The sequence below is a fragment of the Staurois parvus genome, unplaced genomic scaffold (genome assembly GCF_062004578.1).
Source record: "Staurois parvus isolate SC_StPar_1 unplaced genomic scaffold, SC_StPar_1.0 ptg000425l, whole genome shotgun sequence".
Lineage (NCBI taxonomy): Eukaryota > Metazoa > Chordata > Amphibia > Anura > Ranidae > Staurois > Staurois parvus.
In genome coordinates, this window is record NW_028318221.1 from 4,608,233 (window position 1) to 4,634,892 (window position 26,660).

General features: G+C 43.8%; 1 protein-coding gene across 1 annotated transcript in view; it reads right to left on the reverse strand.

The window, feature by feature from the left end:
- Nucleotides 1-16,490: 16,490 nt before the first annotated feature.
- APBA3 (amyloid beta precursor protein binding family A member 3) overlaps nt 16,491-26,660 on the reverse strand; it is a 75,591-nt gene continuing 65,421 nt past the window's right edge. Inside the window, exons 8-10 of the mRNA XM_089687458.1 lie at nt 18,782-18,901; nt 18,561-18,701; nt 16,491-17,611 (exon numbers count right to left, since the gene is read on the reverse strand). Of these exons, the coding sequence (XP_089543584.1) occupies nt 17,540-17,611; nt 18,561-18,701; nt 18,782-18,901 (333 nt within the window). The 3' untranslated portion in view covers nt 16,491-17,539. The remainder of the gene's footprint in view (nt 17,612-18,560; nt 18,702-18,781; nt 18,902-26,660) is intronic.

The following is a 26,660-nucleotide window of genomic DNA, read 5'->3' on the forward strand; positions in this document are numbered from 1 at the left end:
GCTGGAATTAAAAAAAAAACCAGCGTGGGTCCCCCTCAATATCCATACCAGACCCTTATCCGAGCATGCAGCCCGGCAGGTCAGGAAAGGGGGGGGACGAGCGAGCGCCCCCCCCCCCTCCTGCACCATACCAGGCCACATGCCCTCAACATGGGGGGGGTGCTTTGGGGCAGGGGGGCTCCCCCCCCAAAGCACCTTGTCCCCATGTTGATGAGGACAAGGGCCTCTTCCCCACAACCCTGGCCGGTGGTTGTGGGGGTCTGCGGGCGGGGGGCTTATCAGAATCTGGAAGCCCCCTTTAACAAGGGGGCCCCCAGATCCCGACCCCCCCCCCACGTGAATGATTCTGCGGTACACGGTCCGCAGACTTATTCACAAAAAAACTAAGTGTGGTGTAAAAAAAACACAGTACAGGATCTTTGACAAGTCCTTTATTAAAACAATGTCCCCCGAAGTAGATCCAACGTCAATCGCGGTGGCAGGGACCCGAAAAAAAAAAAAGTTCCTCTCCCGTCCGAGGCTTCCAGCCTTGTGAAGAAGAGGCTAGCTGACATTTCTTATATAGGTATGGGGCGGGGCCAGCCGGGGACATCATCTGAGTGACCCGCCCCATGTCACATGCTTGCTCTTCCCGGCTGGCCCCGCCCCATACCTATATAAGAAATGTCAGCTAGCCTCTTCTTCACTAGGCTGGAAGCCTCGGACGGGAGCGTAACCTTTTTTTTTTTTTCTTTTTTCGGGTCCCTGCCGCCGCCGCGATTGACGTTGGATCTACTTCGGGGGACATTGCTCTAATAAAGGACTTGTCAAAGACCCTGTACTGTGTTTTTTTTACACCACACTTAGTTTTTTTGTGAATGAGTCTGCGGACCGTGTACCGCAGAATCATTCACGTAGGGGGGGGGGGGGCGGGATCTGGGGGCCCCCTTGTTAAAGGGGGCTTCCAGATTCTGATAAGCCCCCCGCCCGCAGACCCCCACAACCACCGGCCAGGGTTGTGGGGAAGAGGCCCTTGTCCTCATCAACATGGGGACAAGGTGCTTTGGGGGGGGAGCCCCCCCTGCCCCAAAGCACCCCCCCATGTTGAGGGCATGTGGCCTGGTATGGTTCAGGAGGGGGGGGGTGCAAGCTCACCCCCCCCCCCTTCCCTGACCTGCCGGGCTGCATGCTCGGATAAGGGTCTGGTATGGATATTGAGGGGACCCACGCTGTTTTTTTTTTTTTTAATTTCGACGTGGAGTTCCCCTTTAATATCCATACCAGATCCGAAGGGCTTGGTATGGATGGGAGGGGGGACCCCACGCTTTTTTTTATTATTATTTATGCTATAAAGGGAATTATTTTACATTCAGCTGTCAGTGGGGAACCCCGCTGACAGCTGAAACATTAACACATGGCTGTCGCTTCTAAAATCCCGCATGAGTTATGTTATCAACTCATGCGGCGTTTTAGTAGTGAAAACCAATGCAGCGCTCATGTTTCAGCTGTCGGCGGAGTTCCCCACTGACAGTTGAATGTCAAAGTATTGCGGGGAATTAGAAACTGTTTTTTAAATAACTGGCGTGGGGTCCCCTCTCCCATCTGTACCAAGCCCTTCGGATCTGGTATGGATATTAAGGGGGAACTCCACGCTGAAATTAAAAATAAAAACAGCGTGGGTCCCCTCAATATCCATACCGACCCTTATCCGAGCATGCAGCCCGGCAGGTCAGGAAAGGGGGGGGACGAGCAAGCGCCCCCCCCTCCTGAACCATACCAGGCCACATGCCCTCAACATGGGGGGGGTGCTTTGGGGCAGGGGGGGCTCCCCCCCCAAAGCACCTTGTCCCCATGTTGATGAGGACAAGGGCCTCTTCCCCACAACCCTGGCCGGTGGTTGTGGGGGTCTGCGGGTGGGGGGCTTATCAGAATCTGGAAGCCCCCTTTAACAAGGGGGCCCCCAGATCCCGGTCCCCCCCCCTACGTGAATGATTCTGCGGTACACGGTCCGCAGACTCATTCACAAAAAAACTAAGTGTGGTGTAAAAAAAACACAGTACAGGGTCTTTGACAAGTCCTTTATTAAAACAATGTCCCCCGAAGTAGATCCATCAATCGCGGCGGCGGCGACCCGAAAAAAGGAAAAAAAAAAAAAAGGTTCCGCTCCCGTCCGAGGCTTCCAGCCTAGTGAAGAAATGCCTAGCTGACATTTCTTATATAGGTATGGGGCGGGGCCAGCCGGGAACAGCAATCATGTGACATGGGGCGGGTCACTGGGATGATGTCCCCGGCTGGCCCCGCCCATACCTATATAAGAAATGTCAGCTAGGCTTTTCTTCACTAGGCTGGAAGCCTTGGACGGGAGCGGAACCTTTTTTTTTTTTTTTCCTTTTTTCGGGTCGCCGCCACCGCGATTGACGTTGGATCTACTTCGGGGGACATTGTTTTAATAAAGGACTTGTCAAAGACCCTGTACTGTGTTTTTTTTACACCACACTTAGTTTTTTTGTGAATGAGTCTGCGGACCGTGTACCGCAGAATCATTCACGTAGGGGGGGGGGGGGCCGGGATCTGGGGGCCCCCTTGTTAAAGGGGGCTTCCAGATTCTGATAAGCCCCCCGCCCGCAGACCCCCACAACCACCGGCCAGGGTTGTGGGGAAGAGGCCCTTGTACTCATCAACATGGGGACAAGGTGCTTTGGGGGGGGAGCCCCCCTGCCCCAAAGCACCCCCCCCCATGTTGAGGGCATGTGGCCTGGTATGGTTCAGGAGGGGGGGGGCGCTCGCTCGTCCCCCCCCCTTTCCTGACCTGCCGGGCTGCATGCTCGGATAAAGGTCTGGTATGGATACTGAGGGGGACCCACGCTGTTTTTTTTTTTAAATTTCAGCATGGAGTTCCCCCTTAATATCCATACCAGACCTGAAGGGCTTGGTATGGATGAGAGGGGGGACCCACGCTGTTTTTTTTTTTTTTTTTTTATTGCGGACCTTTATTTTTACATTCAGCTTTCAAAATAAATATTATCTAGACCTTCAAAATAAGTAAAATCATAACAGAAATAATTATAAAGGATAAGAAACAAAAATAGAATCACTAGAACTAAGGAAATCTAATTACCGTATTTGCCGGCGTATAAGACGACTTTTCAACCCGTGAAAATCTTTTGAAAAGTCGGGGGTCGTCTTATACGCCGGTATACGGCGAGCCGGTGTAAGGGCGGCACTTTTTTGAGGGGCGGCGCAGCCCCCCCTCCTCCTCCAACGCACACCAAGTACAGGGGTGGGTAGAGGGGCTGCTGTACCTTACCTGGCTCCGGTCCCGGTCCCACGACGATCCGGTCCAGGAAGCGCGGCTGCTCCTTCTTTCAGTTCGGCCGCTCGATGGTCCCGCCGCCCGCTCGGCTCCGCCTCCTCACTGGTGATTGGGTGCCAGCGCTGGAAAGGCACACAGGCGACCAATCACCGGCGAGTAGGCGGAGCCGAACGGCCCCGCGAAAATCAAGCGGCCGAACTGAAAGAAGGAGCAGCCGCTCCTCTCCCCCACTGACACTAACGATGGGGCACTATTCCTCCTCCACACTGACACCAACGATGAGGTACTGTTCCTCCCCCACTGACACCAACGATGAGGTACTGTTCCTCCCCCACTGACACCAACGATGGGGCACTATTCCTCCCACTGACACCAATGATGGGGCACTATTCCTCCCACTAACACCAACGATGGGGCACTATTCCTCCCACTGACACCAACGATGGGGCACTATTCCTCCTCCACACTGACACCAATGATGGGGCACTATTCCTTCTCCACACTGACACCAACGATGAGGTACTGTTCCTCCCCCACTGACACCAATGATGGGGCACTATTCCTCCTCCCCACTGACACCAATGATGGGGCACTATTCCTCCCCCACTGACAAAAAAGATGGGGCACTTTTCTCCCCACTGATACCAATGATGGGGCACTATTCCTCCCCCACTGACACCAATGATGGGGCACTATTCCTCCCCCACTGACACCAATGATGGGGCACTATTCCTCCCCCACTGACACCAACGATGGGGCACTATTCCTCCCCCACTGACACCAATGATGGGGCACTTTTCTCCCCACTGATACCAATGATGGGGTACTATTCCTCCTCCCCACTGACACCAATGATGGGGCGCGTTGGAAGAGGGGTAGTCTTATACGGCGAGTATAGCTCAAACCCTATATTTTAACAGGAAAAGTAGGGGGGTCGTCTTATATGCCCAGTCGTCTTATACGCCGGCAAATACAGTAGATTACATGAAGATATGCCGAGTGCTGTTTATTAAACACAGTAGTCGCGACCGAGTGCCGGCTGTCAGAGGAATCCACAATCAGATTCACTATTAGTCAATGGCTAAAAAGCAAACGCCCATGGCAGAGGTCTAAAAGGTGTTCTGCACATGCTCAGTTCTATCTGCCAAAGACACTGCACGGGCGTCTAGATTTTTACTGTGTCGATTTCCTTGAAAAAAACGATTTTTAACACATTCTTAATTTTTTTGGAAATAGATATTGTTTAAAGTGAAGTCCTGATATTTGGCAAAGCAAATTTCTAAGTGAACATGTCTCTACAGTGATTTTTCATGGTGTTAGACGTGCTTCTTAGCAAGTCTGCTTTTGTGAGTCTGATTCCGGGCGTGTGTCTTTTTGTGAATTAGATTGGGCGTCTGCTTATGGGCTCTGCTCAATAGTGAATTAGGTTGCAGGGTAAAAAATGGACGGACGCCCATGAAAATTGGGCTTAAGCCCATAAATATGCGCCCACGCCCAATAGTGAATCAAGGCCAACCTGTCTAACCTGTTGTAGAATTTGAAATCCAATAGATCCACATCCAGAGTTCCCCCAACTCTGGCAGGCTTCCGAGAACATCTTGGGATGCAGGGCTCTCTTTCCTGGTATTAGCTGCGGATGACTGGGGAAAAACCCCCTGCCGGTTTTCTATTCCCTGGAATATGTACTGCTGACAGAATGTGGTTTACCTTTTTACCTGAACCGCACAACTCCTGGTGCCGCCCTGGTGGTTAACATACTGCATTCCCTTGGCATTGTCAGACTGAACCCTTACCCCAACCTTTGCAATGGATTTGTCCAATATTCCAGAGTAAGCTTTACTGCCTGAAGGTCCAAGATATTGATGGACAGTATTCCCTCTTGTGGAGACCAAGTCTCTTCAACTGTAGCCACCTCCAAACCAGCCCCTCAACCAGAGAGACTAAGGCTGGCCATACATTATACAATTATCTGCAGATTTTCTGCCCAATTTCCTTTAGATTTACCTTCAACTATGTAGTGCAAGGGCCTGCCTAATTGGATACAACTGAAAGTGTTGTTTAGGTTTGTCCTCCTATTATATGGTTTTTGGTAAATCTAAACCAAAAATCTGCAGATAATTGTATAATGTATGGCCAGCCTAAGTTTGATGGTTCCCACAACAACCAATTCAAACTCTGCAATAGCCCGGAGACAGAGCTCTTCGGCAATCCAATGATTGGTGCTTTATGATCCAGACACCATGTTCCTCTGGGGTGGAACTGCATGTAGGAAACTGCTTCAACCTAGAAACTATTTTCTCATGCAGAGACGTACCTTTTGCTTCTTATATTTTACTTTAAACTTGAAACCGACTGCTCCTTAAGCAAAGGAACATGAAGGTATTCTGAGATGACACTGGTCATCATTGATAATAACACACATTTTTATTAGTGCTGCACATTGATATAGTGTTTTGGTGGAGACAGAGGGTTTGCCACGTAGTGCCAACTGCTTTACTCTTTCCTTTTTTGTCCTGCGCTCACCATTTATTCGTTGGTGATTCTTTACTGCCATTCGCAAAACCCCTAATGAGCCTGCAAAAAAGTTAGCACACAAAGATATGCATCATTGAGGACTATGAGCACCCGAAATTTACAGTGAGTAAAATAAATATTGAAACATCACTATTTTTCTCAGTAAATATATTTCTAAAGGTGCTATTGACATTAGATTTTTATCACATTGGTAACAACCCATGCAGTCCATACATACAAAGAAACCAAAACAAACAAGTTCAGAAATTAAGTTAAGTGGAATAAAATAAAATGACACAGGGAAATAGTATTGAACATGGAAAGTCAAGACACCAGCTGAAATCTATCAGTAACTAGAAAGCAGTCCTGCCCCTTGTCAGTGCAAATTAAGATCAGCTGGTTCAGTCTCAATTTATGGGCTATAAAAAGGTGTCTCATTACCAAAGTGTCAAACAAGAAATATCTCATAATGAGTAAAAGCAAAGAGCTCTCTCAAGACTTTCGCAACCTTATTGTTGCAAAACATACTGATGGCATTGGTTACAGAAGGATTTTTAAACTTCTGAATGTTCTAGTGAGTGATGGGGCCATAATCTGGAAGTGGAAAGAGCATAATTTCACCATAAACCAGCCATGACCAGGTGCTCCTTGCAAGATTTCTGACAGAGGAGTGAAAAGAATTAGCAGAAGAGTTGTACAAAAGCCAAGGAACACTTGTGGAGGGCTTCAGAAAGACCTGGAATTAGCAGGTATAATTGTTTCAAAGAATACAATAAAGTAATGCACTCAACCACCATGGCCTGTATACAAGCTCACTAATACTCCATTGCTGAAGAAAAATCATCTTGACGCGCTTTTAACATTTGATGCACAACATTTAGACAAGTCTGTGAAATACTGGGAGAATATATTATGGTCAGAAGAGAACAAAATTGAACGCTGGATGTCATAATACACATCATGTTTGGAGGTAAAATGGCACTGCACGTCACCCCAAAAACACCATACCAACAGTGGAGTTTGGAGGTGGGAACATCATGGTGTGGGGCTGTTTTTTTTTTTTTAGCATACGGTACTGGCAAATGTCATGTCATTGAAGGTAGGATGAATGGAAAAATGTACCAAGACATTCTTCATAAAAATCTTCTTCCATATCCCAGGATGATGAAGATGAAATGAGGGTGGAGATTTCAGCAAGACAATGATCCCAAACACAAAGGCAAGGAAACTCTCAATTGGTTTCAAAGAAACAAAATAAAGCTGCTAGAATGGTCCAGCCAATCATCTGACTTGAATCCAACAGAAACTCTATGGAAAGAACTAAAGATTAGAGTTCATAGAAAAGGCCCACAGAAACCCTCAAGACTTGAAGAATGGGTCACAATAATGCCTGAACAATAGATGCGACTAGTTTCCCCATACAGGAGGTGTCTTGAAGCTATCATTACCAACAAAAGAAATTTGTACAAATTATTACATAAGTTTCAGTTAGCGTGTTCAATACTTTTTCCCTGTGTCATTCCATTTTATTACACATAATCCAATTTCTGAACTTATTTGTTTGGGTTTCTTTGTATGTATGGATTGCATAGATTGTTACCGATGTGTTGAAAATTTCATGTCAATAGCACCTTTAGAAATATATTTACTGAGAAAAATGGTGATGTGTTCAATACTTATTTTACACACTATCTCTTGCAGAGAAGCCACCACTGATTGGACTGATCCCATCTGAAACAGAAGGACGTCTAGACTTATTTCTAGTGCCTTGAGATCTAAGACATACCTCATGTCCCAGTCTGGTTTTGGGCCTGCAAACCTGTCGAGTGTCTTGCAATACTGAGCCATAACTTCTGCTCCAAGCAAAAATGCAAAGGGAAAAGCCTGATAACTCTACAATGAACCCAGAAGGCCCCAAGAGGCGTACTTAACCTATTAGGTTTCTGCTGCTAAAGACAGAGCAAGTCACCTCAGTGACTGTCCCAGTATCCTCTGCCCGAGATACTTCTCAAAACACAGCAGCCTTAGACTTTGAAGGGGAAAAACTACAGCACCTGGCCCGTCTATGTACTAACCAGTGCTGACCCTGCTTAGCTTCTAAGTTCAGATGAAATCAGGCTCATTCAGGGCAATGAGAACATAGCCCACTACAGCCCTGCCACCAAGAATAGCTGCAGTGGCAAACACAGTGGGTCAGATGAACTTGACCCCACTGGTCCATTGACCCCCCCAATAACAAATCTAATGGATCCGAGGACTGCAGATAACGCAATTATAATTATGCAAGTATGAATGCAATCATGTAATGCAATGCTACAACTGCCCCACTTTCTAGGAGCACATTGTTTCCTCAAAGAACTGTTAAAATTAATTGCACTTGGTTCCATACTTGACTCCCAGGACTAGTCAAGTACAGTCAGGTCCATAAATATTGGGACATTGACACAATTCTAACATTTTTGGATCTATACACCACCACAATGGATTTGAAATGAAACAAACAAGATGTGCTTTAACTGCAGATGTTCAGCTTTAATTTGAGGGTATTTACATCCAAATCAGGTGAACGGTGTAGGAATTACAACAGTTTGCATATGTGCCTCCCACTTGTTAAGGGACCAAAAGTAATGGGACAGAATAATAATCATAAATCAAACTTTCACTTTTTAATACTTGGTTGCAAATCCTTTGCAGTCAATTACAGCCTGAAGTCTGGAATGTATAGACATCACCAGAGGCTGGGTTTCATCCCTGGTGATGCTCTGCCAGGCCTCTACTGCAACTGTCTTCAGTTCCTGCTTGTTCTTGGGGCATTTTCCCTTCAGTTTTGTCTTCAGCAAGTGAAATGCATGCTCAATCAGATTCAGGTCAGGTGATTGACTTGGCCATTGCATAACATTCCACTTCTTTCCCTTAAAAAATGCTTTGGTTGCTTTTTCAGTATGCTTTGGGTCATTGTCCATCTGCACTGTGAAGCGGCGTCCAATGAGTTGTGAAGCATTTGGCTGAATATGAGCAGATAATATTGCTGAAACACTTCACAATTCATCCTGCTGCTTTTGTCAGCAGTCACATCAACAATAAATACAAGAGAACCAGTTCCATTGGCAGCCATACATGCCCACGCCATGACACTACCACCACCATGCTTCACTGATGAGGTGGTATGCTTAGGATCATGAGCAGTTCCTTTCCTTCTCCATACTCTTCTCTTCCCATCACTCTGGTACAAGTTGATCTCGGTCTCATCTGTCCATAGGATGTTGTTCCAGAACTGTGAAGGCTTTTTTAGATGTCGTTTGGCAAACTCTAATCTGGCCTTCCTGTTTTTGAGGCTCACTAATGGTTTACATCTTGCGGTGAACCCTCTGTATTCACTCTGGTGAAGTCTTCTCTTGATTGTTGACTTTGACACACATACACCTACCTGCTGGAGAGTGTTCTTGATCTGTCCAACTGTTGTGAAGGGTGTTTTCTTCACCAGGGAAAGAATTCTTCAGTCATCCACCACAGTTGTTTTCCGTGGTCTTCCGGGTCTTTTGGTGTTGCTGACCTCACCGGTGCATTCCTTCTTTTTAAGAATGTTCCAAACAGTTGTTTTGGCCACGCCTAATGTTTTTGCTATCTCTCTGATGGGTTTGTTTTGTTTTTTCAGCCTAATGATGGCTTGCTTCACTGATAGTGACAGCTCTTTGGATCTCATCTTGAGAGTTGACAGCAACAGATTCCAAATTCAAATAGCACACTTGAAATGAACTCTGGACCTTTTATCTGCTTATTGTAATTGGGATAATGATGGAATAACACACACCTGGCCATGGAACAGCTGAGAAGTCAACTGTCCCATTACTTTTGGTCCCTTAACAAGTGGGAGGCACATATGCAACCTGTTGTAATTCCTACACCGTTCACCTGATTTGGATGTAAATACCCTCAAATTAAAGCCGACAGTCTGCAGTTAAAGCACATCTTGTTTGTTTCATTTCAGATTCATTGTGGTGGTGTATAGAGTCAAAATTGTTAGAATTGTGTCGATGTCCCAATATTTATGGACCTGACTGTATATATGCATCAAGCTCAGAATGCAGCTTATATGCTGCTTCAGTTCCTCCTGCAGCCCAAATGCAAGCTACTCTGGAGACTCAACTCCTTTAAAGTACACCGATACCCCTTGCAGGGTGTATCAAAAATACAGTTGTACAAGCCTCTCCTGGGATTATGCAGACTAATGCAATGTATAATAGTGTCAACTCCCCCACTGGTAATACTCACACATTCTCAATCAGCCAAATAACCATCAGTCCACGTGGCTACAAACCATACGCCAAAATGGCCACCCCTCTACTTCCCGTCTCTACTGGACAAGAGTAGGCTATAGAGAGCAGCCCTGTGGCCTCTAGTGGTTGGAGGAGAAACTGCAGCCCAATACTCCTTCAGAGAACATGGCCCGCCAGACCAAACAGCAAACTGCCCCCAGTGGCCATGGGGAAAAGGACCAAACAGATTTTAACCACTTGCCCTCCTGAGGATTTACCCTTCTTCCTGACCAGACCATTTTTTGCTTTACGGCGCCGCATTACTTTAACTGAAAATGGCGCGGTCATGCAACGCTGCACCCAAATGAGATTTACGCCCCCCCACCCCACAAATAGAGCTTTTATTCGGTGGTATTTGATTGCCTGTGCGGTTTTTATTTTTTGCGCTATAAAAAAAGACTGACAATTTTGAGAAAAAAACAACAATATTTAGACTTTTTGCTATTAAACATGTCCTAAAAAAAAATTTAAACAATGAAGTTTCGTTATAAATTTAGGCCAAAATATTTTCTGCTACGTCTTTGCTAAAAACAAAAAAAAATCCCAATACCTGTAAATTAACCACTTGCCTACCAGGCACTTATACCCCCTTCCTTACCAGGCCAATTTTCAGCTTTCAGCGCTGCCACACTTTGATTGACAATTGCGCGGTCATGCAACATTGTACCCAAATGAAATTGTGATCATTTTTTTCTCACAAATAGAGCTTTCTTTTGGTGGTATTTAATCGCCACTGGGCGCTTTACTTTTTGCGCTATAAATTAAAAAAGTGCAAAAAATTTGAAAAAAAAAAAAAAGTTTATTTGTTTCTTTTATAAAATTTTTCAAACAGGTATTTTTTCTCCTTCACTGATTTGCGTTGATGAGGCGGCACTAATGGGCACTGATAGGCGGCACTGATGGGCACTGATAGGCAGCACTAAAGGGCACTGATAGGCAGTACTAATGAGGTGGCACGGATAGGCGGCACTGATAGACAGCACTAATTAGGGGTCACGGATAGGCGGCACTGATAGGTGACACTGATGATGGGTACTGATAGACGGCACTGACTGGCATCACTTCTGGGCACTGACTGGCGGCACTGACTGGCACAACCCCTGGGCACTGACTGGTGGCACTGACTGGCAGCACTGCTGGGCGGCACTGGTGGGCGGGCACAGGTGGGTGGCACTGGTGGGCACAGGTGGGTGGCACAGGTGGGTGGGCACAGGTGGGTGGCACTGCTGGGCACATGTAGGTGGCACTTCTGGGCACAGGCAGAGTGGCACAGGTGGGTGCACTGCTGGGCACAGGTGGGGGCACTGCTGGGCACAGGTGGGCGGGGCTAGTGGGCGCACTGCTGGGCGGAACTTGCGGGTGTCACTGCTGGGCACCGATCATCAGGGCACTGATCATCAGGGCACTGATTATCGGTGCCGATCCCCGCTCTGACAACTGCCGGTTCTCGGCAGTACTTTCCTCACGATCTGACAGCGTGAGGAAAGTGCAGCCGAGAACCGGCACTTGCATTTCCCTGTGATCAGCGTGTCATTGGACACCGCTGATCACGTGGTAAAAGGCCGGTGGGATCGGCCTTTCACCACATCACGTGATCAGCTGTGTCCGTAGGACACAGCGATCACGGAGATCGCCGGGTGCGCGCCCCCTGGGGCGCGCAGGAGAGCGCGTTCTGGGAGGACGTCATACGACGTCCACTCAGAACTGGCCGGCCGCGGTGAAGCCGTCATTCGGCTATGCGCGGTCGGCAAGAGGTTAATTGGTTTACGTGAAAGTTACAGCGTTTACAAATGGCATTATATATACAGTGATTGTTTTACAATTTTTTACCAGTAATGGCAATGATCAGCGATTTATAGGACTGTGGCGGACATTCTGAAACTGGGGTAACTGACTTGGTGTCACCGACATCCCCAGGGACACCAATACAGTGATCAGTGCTAATAACAAGCACTAACACTGTACTAATGGCACTGGGCAGGAAGGTGTTAACATGTGGGGCGATAAAAGGATTAACTGTGTGCGCTTCACTGTAAGCACACTGCTTTGCAAAACCATGCATAGCAGTGTGCAGGAGCTGACATGGGAGAGAACTGTATTGTTTACTTACAGTTCTCTCCCTCCGTTGGTAATGCTCCTCTGTCACCGGGTGTCGGTGAGTAATCATCAGCCAGGACCCAGTGATTGACAGCCGAGGCCGTGAATAGCGGAGCGGGTAGGGCGCACCCCTACCCGGTAATAAAAACACACACACACACACGTTCAAAATAATAGCAGTGTGTTGAAAAAAGTGAATAAAGCTCAAAATCCTTCTAATAGATTTTATTTCCATACACACAAATGCATTGGGAACACTACACATTCTATTCCAAATCAAAACAAAGAAAAATATATCAAATTTGTGTTGTTCCTCTAAAGAAAATTGAAGAAAAGTGAATATTAGACTGTTCAAAAAAATAGCAGTGTTTGTATTCTTCTTTACAAACTCAAACATTCACTATATAAACGGAAAAATGTTTGAAGATTTTGCTTTCCTTTGAATCACTTAATATTTAGTTGTATAAGCACTGTTTCTGAGAACTGCTGTACATCTGTGTTGCATGGAGTCAACCAACTTCTGGCACCTGTGAACAGGTATTCCAGCCCAGGATGATTGGACTACATTCCACAGTTCTTCTCTATTTCTTGGTTTTGCCTCAGAAACTGCATTTTTGATGTCACCCCACAAGTTTTCTATTGGATTAAGATCCGGGGATTGGGCTGGCCACTCCAGAACATCAATCTTGTTGGTCTGGAACCAAGATGTTGTACGTTTACTGGTGTGCTTGGGGTCGTTTTCTTGTTGGAACACCCATTTCAAGAGCATTTCCTCTTCAGCATAAGGCAGCATGACCTCTTCAAGTATTCTGATGTATTCAAACTGATCCATGGTATGCGATAAATAGGCCCAACACCGTAGAATGAGAAACATCCCCATATCATGATGCTTGCACAACCATGCTTCACTGTCTTCACAGTGTACTGTGGCTTGAATTCAGTGTTTGGGGGTCGTCTGACAAACTGTCTCCGGCCACTAGACCCAAAAAGAACAATCTTACTTTCATCAGTCCACAAAATTTTGCACCATTTCCATTTAGGCCAGTCAATGTGCTCTTTGGCAAATTGTAACCTCTTCAGCACGTCTTTTTTTCAACAGTGGGACTTTGCGGGGGCTTCTTGCAGATAGAAGACGCCTATGTGAAGCCAAGCTAATTGTAACAGTACTCACAGGTAACTTTAGACCTTCTTTGATCTTTCTGGAGCCGATTGTTGGCTGAGTCCTTGCCATTTTGGCTATTCTATCCATTCGAATGGTAGTTTTTCGCTTTCCTCCACGTCTTTCAGGTTTTGGTTGCCATTTTACAGCATTTGCGATCATTTTAGCTGAGCAGCCTATCATTTTCTGCACTTCTTTATATGTTTTCCCTTCTCCAATCAACTTTTTAATCAAGGTACGCTGTTCTTCTGAACAATATCTGGAACGACCCATTTTCCTCAGAATTTCAGAGAGAAATGCACTGTAACCAGCATGTACAACATTTGCTGCCTTCCTTCCTTAAATAAGGGCAATAATTTCCACCTGTTTTTCAAAGAATGAATGACCTCACTAATAGAACTCCACACTGCTATTATTTTGAACATGTCCCTTTCAGTTAGTGATTCAATTACACAGAATCAGCAGCATGCATGTCATGACTGTTGGGTCTGTTGGATTTCTATTACTCTACTACACCTGCTAGTAAATTATTTGCCATGTAGAAATACCATTTCCACCAAAAACAGTGATTGATCAGGTTAGTGATGTCTGACTGCTATTACTTTGAACACAACTGTATATATATATATATATATATATATATATATATATATCACCCATATACACACACGATTTTGCGCACCCCTGCTGCCCTGTAGCAGCATGTCTGCTATAGGATGGCAGGAAAGCGGTTAATGAAACACTGCAATGTAATCTTACCACTGCCGACTCAAGAATCATAACAGGAGTCCAATCTTCGCCCACCATGGCAGGTTTTGTCATAAAAAGATCCTCACGGATTAGGCCTTCCTTTATTTTCCTGGGGCCACTGCCTTGGACCTGTAGAGAACCCTGCTGGAGAGTACCTTGGTGAGATAATAACTGCACAAGGTTACGATATGCAGGATCCAGCGCCGTAAGGCCACATTACTGGCAATCCATACATCCTCCATCTTCACAACAGGGTTGGATACCATCCATTTTAGCATCCAGCCATCCAACTGGATCAGACTATGCAGTCCCTTGATTCCTATTAGAACCTTTCTGTGACCAGCAATACTTTTACAGAGAGCTGAACGTCAGTGACCTTCAAGACACTGGCAAATAAACTGAGGTACTTCCTGTATAGGAAGGGTTATATAGGGGAGGACTTCCTGTTTGATTCATCTGCCAGTGTCCTATAGGTGGTGCATAACCCACTTAGTAATGATTATAGCCAGCTCTGTGTCCTGTGAGATACGATAAAGAAAACGTCTTTTTTCATTTATATAGCAGAGTGTTTAAAAAACAAAACAAAAAAAAGGTGGCCTAAAAACCACAAAAACAGAGCTCTATATCTCAAAAAATGATGGAAATTTCATTTGGGTACAGTGTTGCATGACTGAGCAATTATCATTCAAGGTATGACAGCGCTGAAAAATGGCCTTGAATGGAAGGGGGTGAAAGTGTCTGGACTTGAAGTGGTTATGTATACTTATGTTCTTTCTGCAACAGCAATTTCTATGGTGGCACCCTGTCTGTCTACTGTCAAAACAATGCTCTATGTGGAGTGTAGCAGGACCAAAGCTGTGGCAGTGAATTACCTGTCCTTGTCCCTGAAGCCCTTGATTTTGTTGTGAGGAACTGTGACAGGTGGATATACTGTGTGTCCTGGAGGGATAGGTGTTTTTTTTTTTTCTTAAATTGGTCTTGGAACATTGTGTGTGGTACTTGCTCGCTGGGCCTCATCAATGCTCCTGCTGGCATGTTTTACTTGCTATTGATACAGTGTGGGTAAAGTCCCACATGCATGTTGCCATTCCCTTCTTCCTTCAGCCAGTAAATGGAATACAGCTCTCCTGACTACTGCCAGTAACATTTTAGCCAATACATCCACACATGTCCAGGGAACATAGCAGCATCACACTACCTTCTCTTTCAAAATTGGGAGGGCAGTTTTTAAAGGGCTCCGCAGACTGCAAGGGGGTGAGTGTAAAATTGCAACCTTGCACAAAAGAAAGCACACCCTCATTCTCTTGTTCTATAGTTTATGTATCTAAATTAAATTGAAACCTAGACAAGCAATATCTCCGTCCTGAGCCCCATCTTCTCATCTCACCAAACCTCAGCTGTGCATAAAAAACTAGTTGCACCAGCTCAATCAACCTCTATCCTAGATGAGGAATGGTTCTCACCAAACATTCTAGAATGCTAAACTATATTATCATTAAAAGGTATACAGATGTTTGTTATGGTACTAGTAGTCCTATAATGGTATTACACTTAGTCATGTCCACAATGTAGCCCCAAGAAATGAAATATAAATTTAAAACCTTTTTTCTGGCGCTTTTCTTTTTGCTTGTAAAAATACATTAAAGCACAACATTAAAGTGGTAGTAAAGTCTTTTTTTTTTTTTTTCACTTGTACCTACAGGTAAGCCTATAATCAGGCTTACCTGTAGGTACTGTAAATATCTCCATGTGCTATGAAAGAACAGCATCCCAGCAGCCATTATTTCAGAACTTTGAGCTGTAAAAAGTGACTCACATGCACATGTCACATTCAAGCTGCTGGAGCCTGCGAACCCAGAAGAAGAACCAGGCAACGATGGAAGCCCTGTCAGCGGTGACAGCACGCTGCTGGAGGGCTTCATTTTAAGGCAAGTTTGTCATAATGTGCTAGTAGGCATACATACTAGCACAATATGTCATTATCTTGAAGAGTCGAGGTTTACTACCACTTTAGTCTTTAATGCATTCAGTGAATGCTGGTATTTTCAGTATTACATGTACTAATCAAAATGGTTTGCCAAGAAACAAAAATAGTAAAACCTGTAATATTTATTTTTTCAGAACACTAAAAAAAAAAATTTGCTTTGCTACTACTGTATCAAAATTCATTCCAATCCAAAATGTATATATTTTATGTTTAAAGACATTAAACCTTACCTGACTACATAATCTCAGTCTCTCAGTCAGGGAGCCAATAGAGGCACACTCACTCAACAGAAAATGAGCTGTTGGCCAGGTTTCAATGTGGAATGCATACAGTATGAAGTAAAAAAAAACAAACAAAAAAACAGTAAAATTGCAGTAACTTTAAAAATTATCTTTAATGAATTTCATTAAAACCATGAGAGGAAATGTAGGCTGCAACTTTAACTAAACTTACTAAAACAGTGGAGTTGATTTACAAAAAAAGCAAACAGGTTATCCACACTGCAAGGGAGCTTTCACTTAGCTTAATAAATGTGGTAAGAATTTAAGAATTACCAAATCAGGGCAAATGATTGGATTATGGAAATCAGCAGAACGTCCCCCTCATTTACTAAGCTAATGGGAAAATTCCCTTGAAAAGTGAACAGCGCATTTGCCTTTAGTGACCACCATATAGGTAATAGCCCATACAACTACTGGTGCATATATCACAGACATCAAGGTCTTTGACTAGTGATTTTAACACCTGAAACATTCAGAATTTCACACCAAGAAAAATGTAAGTAAAGTGCAACTGTATGAGCACAGACAAAGTGCAGGCAACTAGTCCTTGCATGTACCTGCAGCGGCCTACAAGAGTGCCACAGGACCCCAGAACTCAGGCTATTCCGATATGCCTGATTGAATACATCCTTGTAGAGTCCATTTCTTCTTAGTACTTTGGTATTTTTTCCTTGAATCTCTTCAGTGAGATTGCAGATTTGTGGAGCAACTTGTACATTCCAAGTATGGTGGTTGCATTTTTTTTTTTTTTTTTTTTTACAAACAAGATTTCAGCATTGGCTGCAACATTTACAAAACATAGGTCTGCAAAGATGTACAATAAAGATTGCTTAATTCCTTGCATTGTATTTTTTTTTTTATACAAACAAGATTACAGCATTGGCTGCAACATTTACAAAACATAAGTCTGCAAAGATGTACAATAAAGATTGCTTAATTCCTTGCATTGTATTTACTGATATAGAAGGGGCTTTATTTCAGCAAAAACTACAAATTTACTTTAAAACTGCAGCCAAGCGTCAAGCTTAAATAGTCAATCCCTATTTTACACCACAGACAAAGGAAGAACATTATTACTGGATCATGAATATCAGGTCCGTTTGTAGGCTTTCCTTGTATACTTGATAAGAATTCAGCTATTCTTCAGAGATAGGTTGGGGTCTCCTGACCAGTCAGCAGTCTGTATGTAGAGGCTGGCATGGTTTTGATGTGGACCTGTTGAAAGAAAGCTACAGTGAAACAGATTTATAATCCCACTTCTAGTCAGTGTGCAAAAGGTATCTAACCATTCTTAGCAAAAAAATTTACTATACAATATATGTCAAACATAAAATTGATAGTAAAAATGTAAAATCATAATTTCCACATTGGATTTGAAAAATTTTAGCTTTTAATCTGAACCATCTTGCCGTTTGTAAACTTAGTTTGTGAAGAATCCCACAATGCCCTGTGAATATGCACTGCCATGTCACACGTCACAGAGCCTGCCTTCTGAATAAAAGAGGGGCTAAGAGGAGTTTCAAGAGGCAGAGTCTGTACAGGAATCATCGCTTGCAGACAGCAAGGTACCACAGGATGTGCAGTCCTTACAAATTGCAAAGTAAACCAAAGAAGTCTGGGAAGCATGGTGAGCTGCTACTCAGGGATCGTATAATAGCATATTTTTTATCTTTTGGTCGCTCCAAGGGATGTGGCTGGGCGTTCGCAATAAGCTCTGTAACTATGTCAATATCTTTCATCTATCTGTGACTTGTAAAAATAACTGAAGGACACATTGTTGTCTACTTTTGTTCTGTCTCAAAGCTCCTAAATTCACTTATCTATGCATGCCTAAAAGTCCAATTGTATGTGCCATTTTGACTCTGTCCTTATTGTAGGTGTTGCGTGTGACACCTCATGTGGATTGGATTTCAGAAAAAAAAAAGTAAAAGTAAGCCAAAGGAATGAGCAGAGTATGCAAAGCATGCAGGAAATCCAGCAGTTAAGGAAAGATGGCCAGCAGACAGGAGCTTTTTCATGTAAGTTTATATTTATAACTATTGCTTTTAGTGTTATTATAATGAATACAATTTGATAAAAATTAAAGTATATGCTATCACTATAGATCTCTTTTCATATACAGGTAAATTATTATCCTAGATACAATCCTGTATCTAAATATTACCTCCCCTGTAGCATCCAGTAGGGTTCGGATAATTTTCTCATGTGATGTGGCCACCACACTTTGTCCATTTATTTCAATGATTCGATGTCCAACTCGGATTCCTCCTTTTTCAGCAATTCCTCCACGGACAAGGCTGCAAATCTGTATAGAAACACACTGTAAATATATAAGGACAGGAATTCCATAGCTGTACATAAAATAAAGGGCTACATCACATTTACCACTCCATCTTCCACACAGAATCCCAGTTGGTAGGAAGCATTTGGCCTATGTATGATGGCAGTGACAACTGGTGGACAGTGAACAATTCTCAGGTTTACTTCAGACTGACCTTTTAGCTCCTAGAAAAGGCAACAGATAAATGGGAAACAAAGAGAATGTGTTCAATTTAAAGCAAGATAACAGCATCGTAAAGCACATTAAAACTTAGAAATTCTATAAAAGTGTAAAGTCTCAAAGTATAGCTAAAGGCAAAACTTTTTTTTTATAGTTTTGAAGAGAGTAGAGAGGGATTAGAACACCTGTCAGTTTTCACTGCTGTCTGTTGTGCCCCTATTATGGAGATCCACCCTCTCTATTTGTCCAATTTACCATTATCATTGAAAAGTATAAAAAATATCCCAATTTTTGGGTTGTCCCCAGAAAATAGACAGGAAATCTTCTAATGAGGGCACTACTTCTGGTGACATAGGGGTCCCCAAGGAATTCCCTTAATTGGCAGGTGGTTCCTCTCACTTCCTGTTTGTCTATGGGACAGAAAGTGAAGGCAAATCTCCACAATGGGACACAGATGGTGAAAATAAAATCTGACAGGTTATAACCCTCCCTTGCTCTATCCAAAATGGAGAAAAAAAATGTTTTGCCCATAGTTCTACTTTAGTTTTTCTTTTAAACAAAACAGGTTTACACTTATCTGCTCTGTGCAATGGAGCAGCACAGAGCTGCCCTGAACCTCGCCAGTGCTCCTGGCTCCTCCCATTGACACAAAGTGTGGCTCAGCCCTGCCCCTCACTCCCTTGTCACAGGATTTGACTGACAGCACTGGGAACCACTGGCTCCTGCTGTTCTCAGAAAAGCCTGTGAGAGGGGGAAGAGGAGAGAATTGCAGAAGGGCATTACTCTGGATTGAGTGAAGGGGAGTGAGGAGGTGATAACTTAACCCAAACATTTTTAACCTTAATGCAAGGAATGCATTAAGGTAAAAAATGTTTAGGCTTTACAACCACTTGAACTTACAACTACTGAATAGTTATCATTGGAAATATCAAGTATACTGGCATTTGCTGTTTAAATGCCTGACTCAAATTTGCAAATCTAAATGCCACCACACAACTTTATGATGTATTACACCTTTCAAAAAACACCTAGGGATAATAGCTCTACTAAGCATATACTATGCAATACCACTGTTCTTATAGTCAAATGACAGCCAAATGTTTTTAAGTTTTGGATAAAGTGAGAAAGGGTTAAAAGCTTTCATCAAAATCACTACACCGGCCCATTGCCAGTGTTATGTGACCGCTGTGACCAATCACAGCAGATCACATGTCAATTGTATACAATGGATGTCTTCCATTCATGCCATCCATTGTATACAATTATGTTGTTAGCTGTGACTGGTCAAGGCAGTCACATGATACAGACAGGGCCAATCACAGCCCATCTGTATCATGTGATCAGCTTTGCCCAATCACAGCTAATCACAACAAAAGACTGCAATCATTGTTACTGAATGAAACTGATTAATTCAAATATCAAGAAAATGCATTGGTATTAGCAATCATAATGTGTTAAAAAAAAAATAAAAAATCCTGATCCCTTGCCCAGAGTAGTTCAATGTTACTATGGTAACATTGTATTGCTTTGGTTACAGTGTGCTGAAAAAAAAAAATAAAATAAAAAAAATACAAATTCAATTATTATTTTCACCAAAGAAATGTAGCAGAATACATTTTGACCTAAATTTATGAAGAAATGTTATTTGCAAAATTTTATAACAGAAACAAAGAAAAGTGCTTTATTTTTCAAGTTTCAGGAGTTTTTGGTTTTATTTAGCAAAAAATGAAAAAAACTCAGTGGTGATTAAATACCACCAAAAGAAAGCTCTATTTGTGTGAAAAAAAAAGGATAAAAATTTAATATGGGTGCAGTGTTGCATGACTGCGCAATTGCCATTCAAAGTGTGACAGGGCTGAAAGCTGAAAATTGGCCTGGGCAGGAAGGGGGTACAAGTGCCTGGTATTGAAGTGATTAAGCAAGAAGAATGATTGGAGCTCCAGATGAAGAAAAAAAAAAAAAACAAAAAAAAAAAAAAACAAACAACTTTTGTAGCTTCTTCAGGCAAACTTCCTTTTAGAATATTAAGATTGAAAAAAGATGCTCCCAACACAGGCTGGTTACTGTGGGGATACAAACAAGGTTTCAAAGTGCCACCTCCTAAATCAGAACGATTTATAATTGAAAATAAAGAACCTTATGGACTTTATAGGCACTACAAACAATGGTTTATAAAATGTAACACTTTATTGAACATGCACAACATAAATAGCACATACATATATAAAAAATCGTTACACAATATATTCTGACCCTGTAACATACAACTATATATATACAACTATATATATATATATATATATAGCAAAGATATGCCGCAACTTGGCAAGAAGTAAGAGGGGTTACTCTTTAGATAATAGCTCAACATATTTTGCGATGATATCGCTTCTTCAGGAGCTGTAAGAAGACTTCTATGTGAAAAGATATATAAAATTGTATTGTGTAACAATTTTTTATATACATATGTACTATTTATGTTGTGCATGTTCAATAAAGTGTTACATTTTATGAACTATTGTTTGTAGTGCCTATAAAGTCCATAAGGTGCTTGATTTTTGCAACTATTCTACGAGGATTTATAATTGAAAATAAAGTGTAAATATGAGGAGTTGCTGATCACTACCAACTGTGTAGCAATTTGAAGAATTACAAAGACACAAGATTACAGAGAGAACAGCAATTAGAAGCCATAATTACAATGCAGGTTAGGTTATTTTGACTGAAGTTAATGAAATCATTACATTGAACCAAGAGTCACATAAATGGAATAGTAGAATCTAATATAACAGGTGTGTACATTTTTCCCCATATTTTTATTGGTGAACCTGTTCTGTTGAAGCCAGAGACCATTATGTCATAAATCTGATAGGGCTGGTTCACACCAGAATGCAGTGCAGGAAAGGAGTGTTCTGAGTGTGTTTTATGCACCCCGCTCAAAACTCAATGCCTGTGCGATCTGGTGCGGCTCTCAATATATTTTTAAGGACACCTCAAACAGAGATGGCAGTACCATGCGATTTTTGTGTTTTTTAAAAATGGTTCACACAATTTTTAGTACAATCCAGTATGATTTTAGCCTATTGAAATTAATGAGCCGAAAATCGCATTGCACTAAAATGCAAAGGAACACAAATAGTGTTCTTGTGCGATTCAGACGTGAACCCCGCCCTTGGTGTTTCTCAAGTGTTTGTAAATATTTGTTGTTTTGAATTAAGATGAAATACGGCATACATAAAATTAAAAAAATAAATAAAATAAAAAAATGATATATATGTATGTTTGGAATATAGTTGATATAGTTAGGTTAAAAATGACACTAGTCCATCTAGTTCAACCAAAAGAATACAATATCCATATACAGAATTATATATGTAAAGGAAGGCAAAAAAACTGTATGAAGCCTGGCCCAATTTGCCTCAGTGGAGGAAAAATAAATTCCTTTGTGATCACCCAGAAGGCAATCTGAAATCCCTAGTTCAACAATCTCCACCCATCAATGTTAACCACTTCCATGCTGTCCTATAGCAGAAATACTGCTACAGTGCAGCACGGGTGTGCAAAATCATGTATATATACGCGATTTTGCAGTTCCGTGTAGCGCCCTACCAGCGCCACCATTCACGGCCTTGGCTGTAAATCACTGGGTGTCGGGCCATGATTCCCTGCTGGCACCCAGAGATCTCCGAGGATTTCCAATGGGGGAGAGACCTGTATGTAAACAATACAGATCTCTCCCATCAGCTCCTGCACACTGCTTTGTATGGCTCTGCACAGCAGAGCCATGCAAAGCAATGTGCTTACAGTGAAACACGCACACAACCATCATATAAAACAGCACACAGTTAACCCTTTGATCGCCCCCAGATGTTAACCCTTTCCTGCCCAGTGCCATTAGTACAATGTCAGTGCTCTTTATTAGCACTGATCACTGTATTAGTGTCACTGGGGATGTCCGTGACACCAAGTCAGTTACCCCCAGTGTCAGAACGCCCGCCGAAGTCCCGCTTTAAGTTGCCGATCGCTGCCAGTATATATACAGCCATTTGTAAACACTATGACTTTCACGTAAACCAATTAATTTACACGTATTGGGATTTTTTTTTTTTTTTTAGCAAAGACATGAAGCAGAATACATTTTGGCCTCAATTTATGACGAAATTTGATCTTTTAATTTTTTTTACTGGACAATAGAAAAAAGTCAAAAATATAATTTTGTTTTTTTTTGTCAAAATTGTTGGTCTTTGTCTAAAGCGCAAAAAATAAAAAAAATACCACCGAAATCTACTACGCTGACCAAAACTAGTTTCTGATAAAGTCTATTCCACATTTTCACAGCTCTTACTGGGAAGAAGCCTTTCTGTATATGGAGGTTAAATGTCTTTTCTTTAAGAAAAATCCCCCCTTGTCCTTTGTAACAAACCTAAAGTGAATAACTACACAAAGTTTACTATATGGACCACTTATGTATTTATTAATTGTGATCGTATTCCCCCTTATGCGCCTCTTCTCAATAGAAAATAAATTCAGTTCCCATAATCTTTCTTCATAGCTGAGCTTCCAATGCCTCTTATCAGTTTGGTTGTCCTGCTCTGCATTTTCTCCAGTACCCCAATATTCTTTTTGTGAACTGGTGCCCAAAACTGAGCTGCATATTCCAGATGAGGCATTACTAATGATTTGAACAGGGGCAAAACAATGTCTCCCTTTCTGGAGTCTATACCTCGAATACAAAGTATCTTGCTTGCTTTGGAAACTACAGCCTGGCATTGCATTCTATTATTAACAAGTGATGTACCAGTAGTCGCCGGATTGGAATGGTGATATCTGCAGCGATGACTAAGATCATATTTTTTAGGGCCTGCATTTCCCTTGCTAAGAAGTAGGATTAGACCGATCTCATTTGGATGATTCCTTTGATCTTATTGTACGCAAGCATGTATCTGAATTCTTCCTGCGCTTTCCTGACCAGCTGCCTGCGCTGTTCAGCTTCTTGGACAAGCCCGCCGTGGAAGTACCTAACTGGATTGACTATTTGCCGTGCCCTTGTGTCGGCAACCCATGCCTCGATCACAGAGAATCCGCAGACCCTATTTCAGAGCCTCCAGTCATGAGACCCCCAAGGAGTGACTCCCCCCTGGACCTCTACCTGTCTCTGCTGAGGACTGACCGGACTGTCTTTCCCGTGCCTAGCCTGTAGGCCTCAGCCCTGGCACTTGCCTGTCTGCCCATACACTTTCCTGCTCTCTGGAGACTTCGTTGATGCTCTCCTGCCTGGTTTGGGCATCGTGTTCAGACCCGTAGCCTCACCTCACCCCATGCATAGTAAGGGAACGGAGTACTTGCTCCCCACCCCTCTCCTATGGGGGAAATGGGGAGCAAACTCACTAGCATTAAGCATTGTCCCTCTGGAGGTCACTTGGGCAACTCACGTTCTGTGGGTAGGAATTAGCTCCCTCAGTCTGGCTATGGTCATTTTCTGGATATGGCCATTGGAGGGTGGTGTTGCCGGTTTTTGCCTGTCTGCCCTCAATCTGCCTCTATGGCTTGGTATGGTGAGCGGCACCAGGCTGTTCTATGGAGTATTGCTATGGCAGCGGAAGGTCTGCCTTCCTCATTGTTTTTGTGCGGGGCCCATCGCCTAAATACCCCCATGGGAGAGTGTGGGACTCGTCTCACTCCCTCCTGCCTCCCGTTACTTGTTCTTTTATATCTTGTCTCCCGGACAGCGAGGTTAGTCTAGCTGCCTAAGGTGGGGGGTCCATGGCCACTTCCCTCCCCCCCCGGTACTATGTTATTATGATAAATGCGTTCTTTAAATGTTTTACCATATTTTCTGTTTTTTTCCTGATGCTCCTCTCTGGTGATTGGGGGGGGGGGGGGCGCTCCAGGTTCGTAGGCGCCTGGCTGGCCAAGGGGTCCTGCTGCCCCTCTGCATTATACAATTGCCAATTTTTACCTGGGCCATGGAGTGCCCATCAGGCTGACGGGCCTGGGGCCCTCTCCTGCTGCCCCCTGGGACAAACATCTTGATACTCAGAACTTTAGGCTGTAGCAGTGATGATGCATTTACACGTTTCAATGTAGATCCAATCTTTGTGCATTTTCATTGTTTTTGATTTCTGTATCCCTAAAAATTATTTTCTGCGCTTCACTCATCTGAGCATACCCTACACCCCCGTTAGGGCGGCTCCCGGCTTGGGTGCACTGAACACCTTTCCAGGGACCCAGGATTGGATTACTTCTCGTAGACTTCTCCCATTCCCTCACCCCACCTTTCTCACTGTCCCGGCTTTGCCCACTCTCCCCCCCACCTTCTGATCTACCCTTTTCACCCCCCCCCTTTTTTTCCCCTCTCTTCCTTTCTCACTTTTTTCCCCTTTGTTGCTCCCCCCCCCCCCCTCCACCTCCCTTCTTTCCCTGAAGTTTTGGTTTAATTCTTCTAGACTGCTATTCTCTCTTGCCCAGGGACCTTAGGCAGACCTCCCGGTTACTGCCCGCCTGTTGCAGCCAGTCTCCCCGTTCTGCCATGGGCCTCCTGAAGATCACCACCCTCAACATGAGGGGCCTTAATGTCCCAGAGAAATGCTTGCGACTTCTGTCTGATCTTTGCAAAAAAGAGTAAGAGCCAGGTCACCTTCCTTCAGGAAACACATTTGAAGTGTGCACAGGTCCCCAAACTGACAAACAGGGACTTTCCGTGGGCATTTCACAGTTCTTCGCCTATATCGAAGGGAGTCAGCATCTTGATTGGTAAATCTGTGCCCTGGGAATGTGGTGCGGTGCAGTCAGACCCTCAGGGCCGGATCCAAGGGGAGGATCCAGAATGTGCAGATTACCCATTGCCAATGTCTATTTCCTTAACGTAGATCATGCCCAATGCCTGCAGGACCTACTGCCGATACTCCTGGACTTTTGCGGAAGGCATCCTAGTCTTTGGAAGGGACCTTAATTTCGCAATGGACCCTCACATCTATCCTTCTCCCGCCTCAAGCGTTTGAAAGGGGACCTACAGCTCCTATGGCTAGTGGACCCCTGGTGACTGTTAAACCCCCAAGGGCGAGAATACTTGTTCTTTTCCTCGGTTCACCACACCTACTCCCACCTCGACTATCTTACTTCCCTACCAGGCGCTTCCCAAGGTGGTTTCCGCACATATCAATGTTGTCTCATTCTCTAACCATGCCCCTGTCCATCTCACTTTCCAGCTGGACCCGACTGTGCGTGGCCCAACCCCCTCATGGAAATTGAACAAGACCCTCCTCCAGTGCCCTGATATCTGCTCCACAGTGCAAGCTGAGTTGGAAGGTTATTTCACGACCAATAGCGGTTCGGTCAGTAATCCCCTGATCGTCCGGGAGGCTCACAATGCGGGGGATGTTGATCTGCATCGGGACACACTTCAAACAAGAACACTCCCATCACATTGACAGGCTCCTGGCTGAACTGCGTAGACTTAAGCACTCCCACAAAGTGACGTTAGCGTGCGCCACCTACCAGGACCGCTTAAAAGTTTACAAGGAACTGCGATCCCTCCTTTACCACAAGACGAAGCAGAAGCGGACGTGGGCTCACCGGACCATGTATGAATTCTACAATAAGCCAGGTACATTGCTGGCTTGGACCCCCATTCCAAAATTTTCATCTCACACATATAAACCCCCTCTGGACGGAAATGGACCACCTCCACTGAGATGGCAACGGAATTCCACAGGTTCTTTGACCTCTACAATCTTGGACACTCCACCTGGGCTGCCTCTTCGCCAA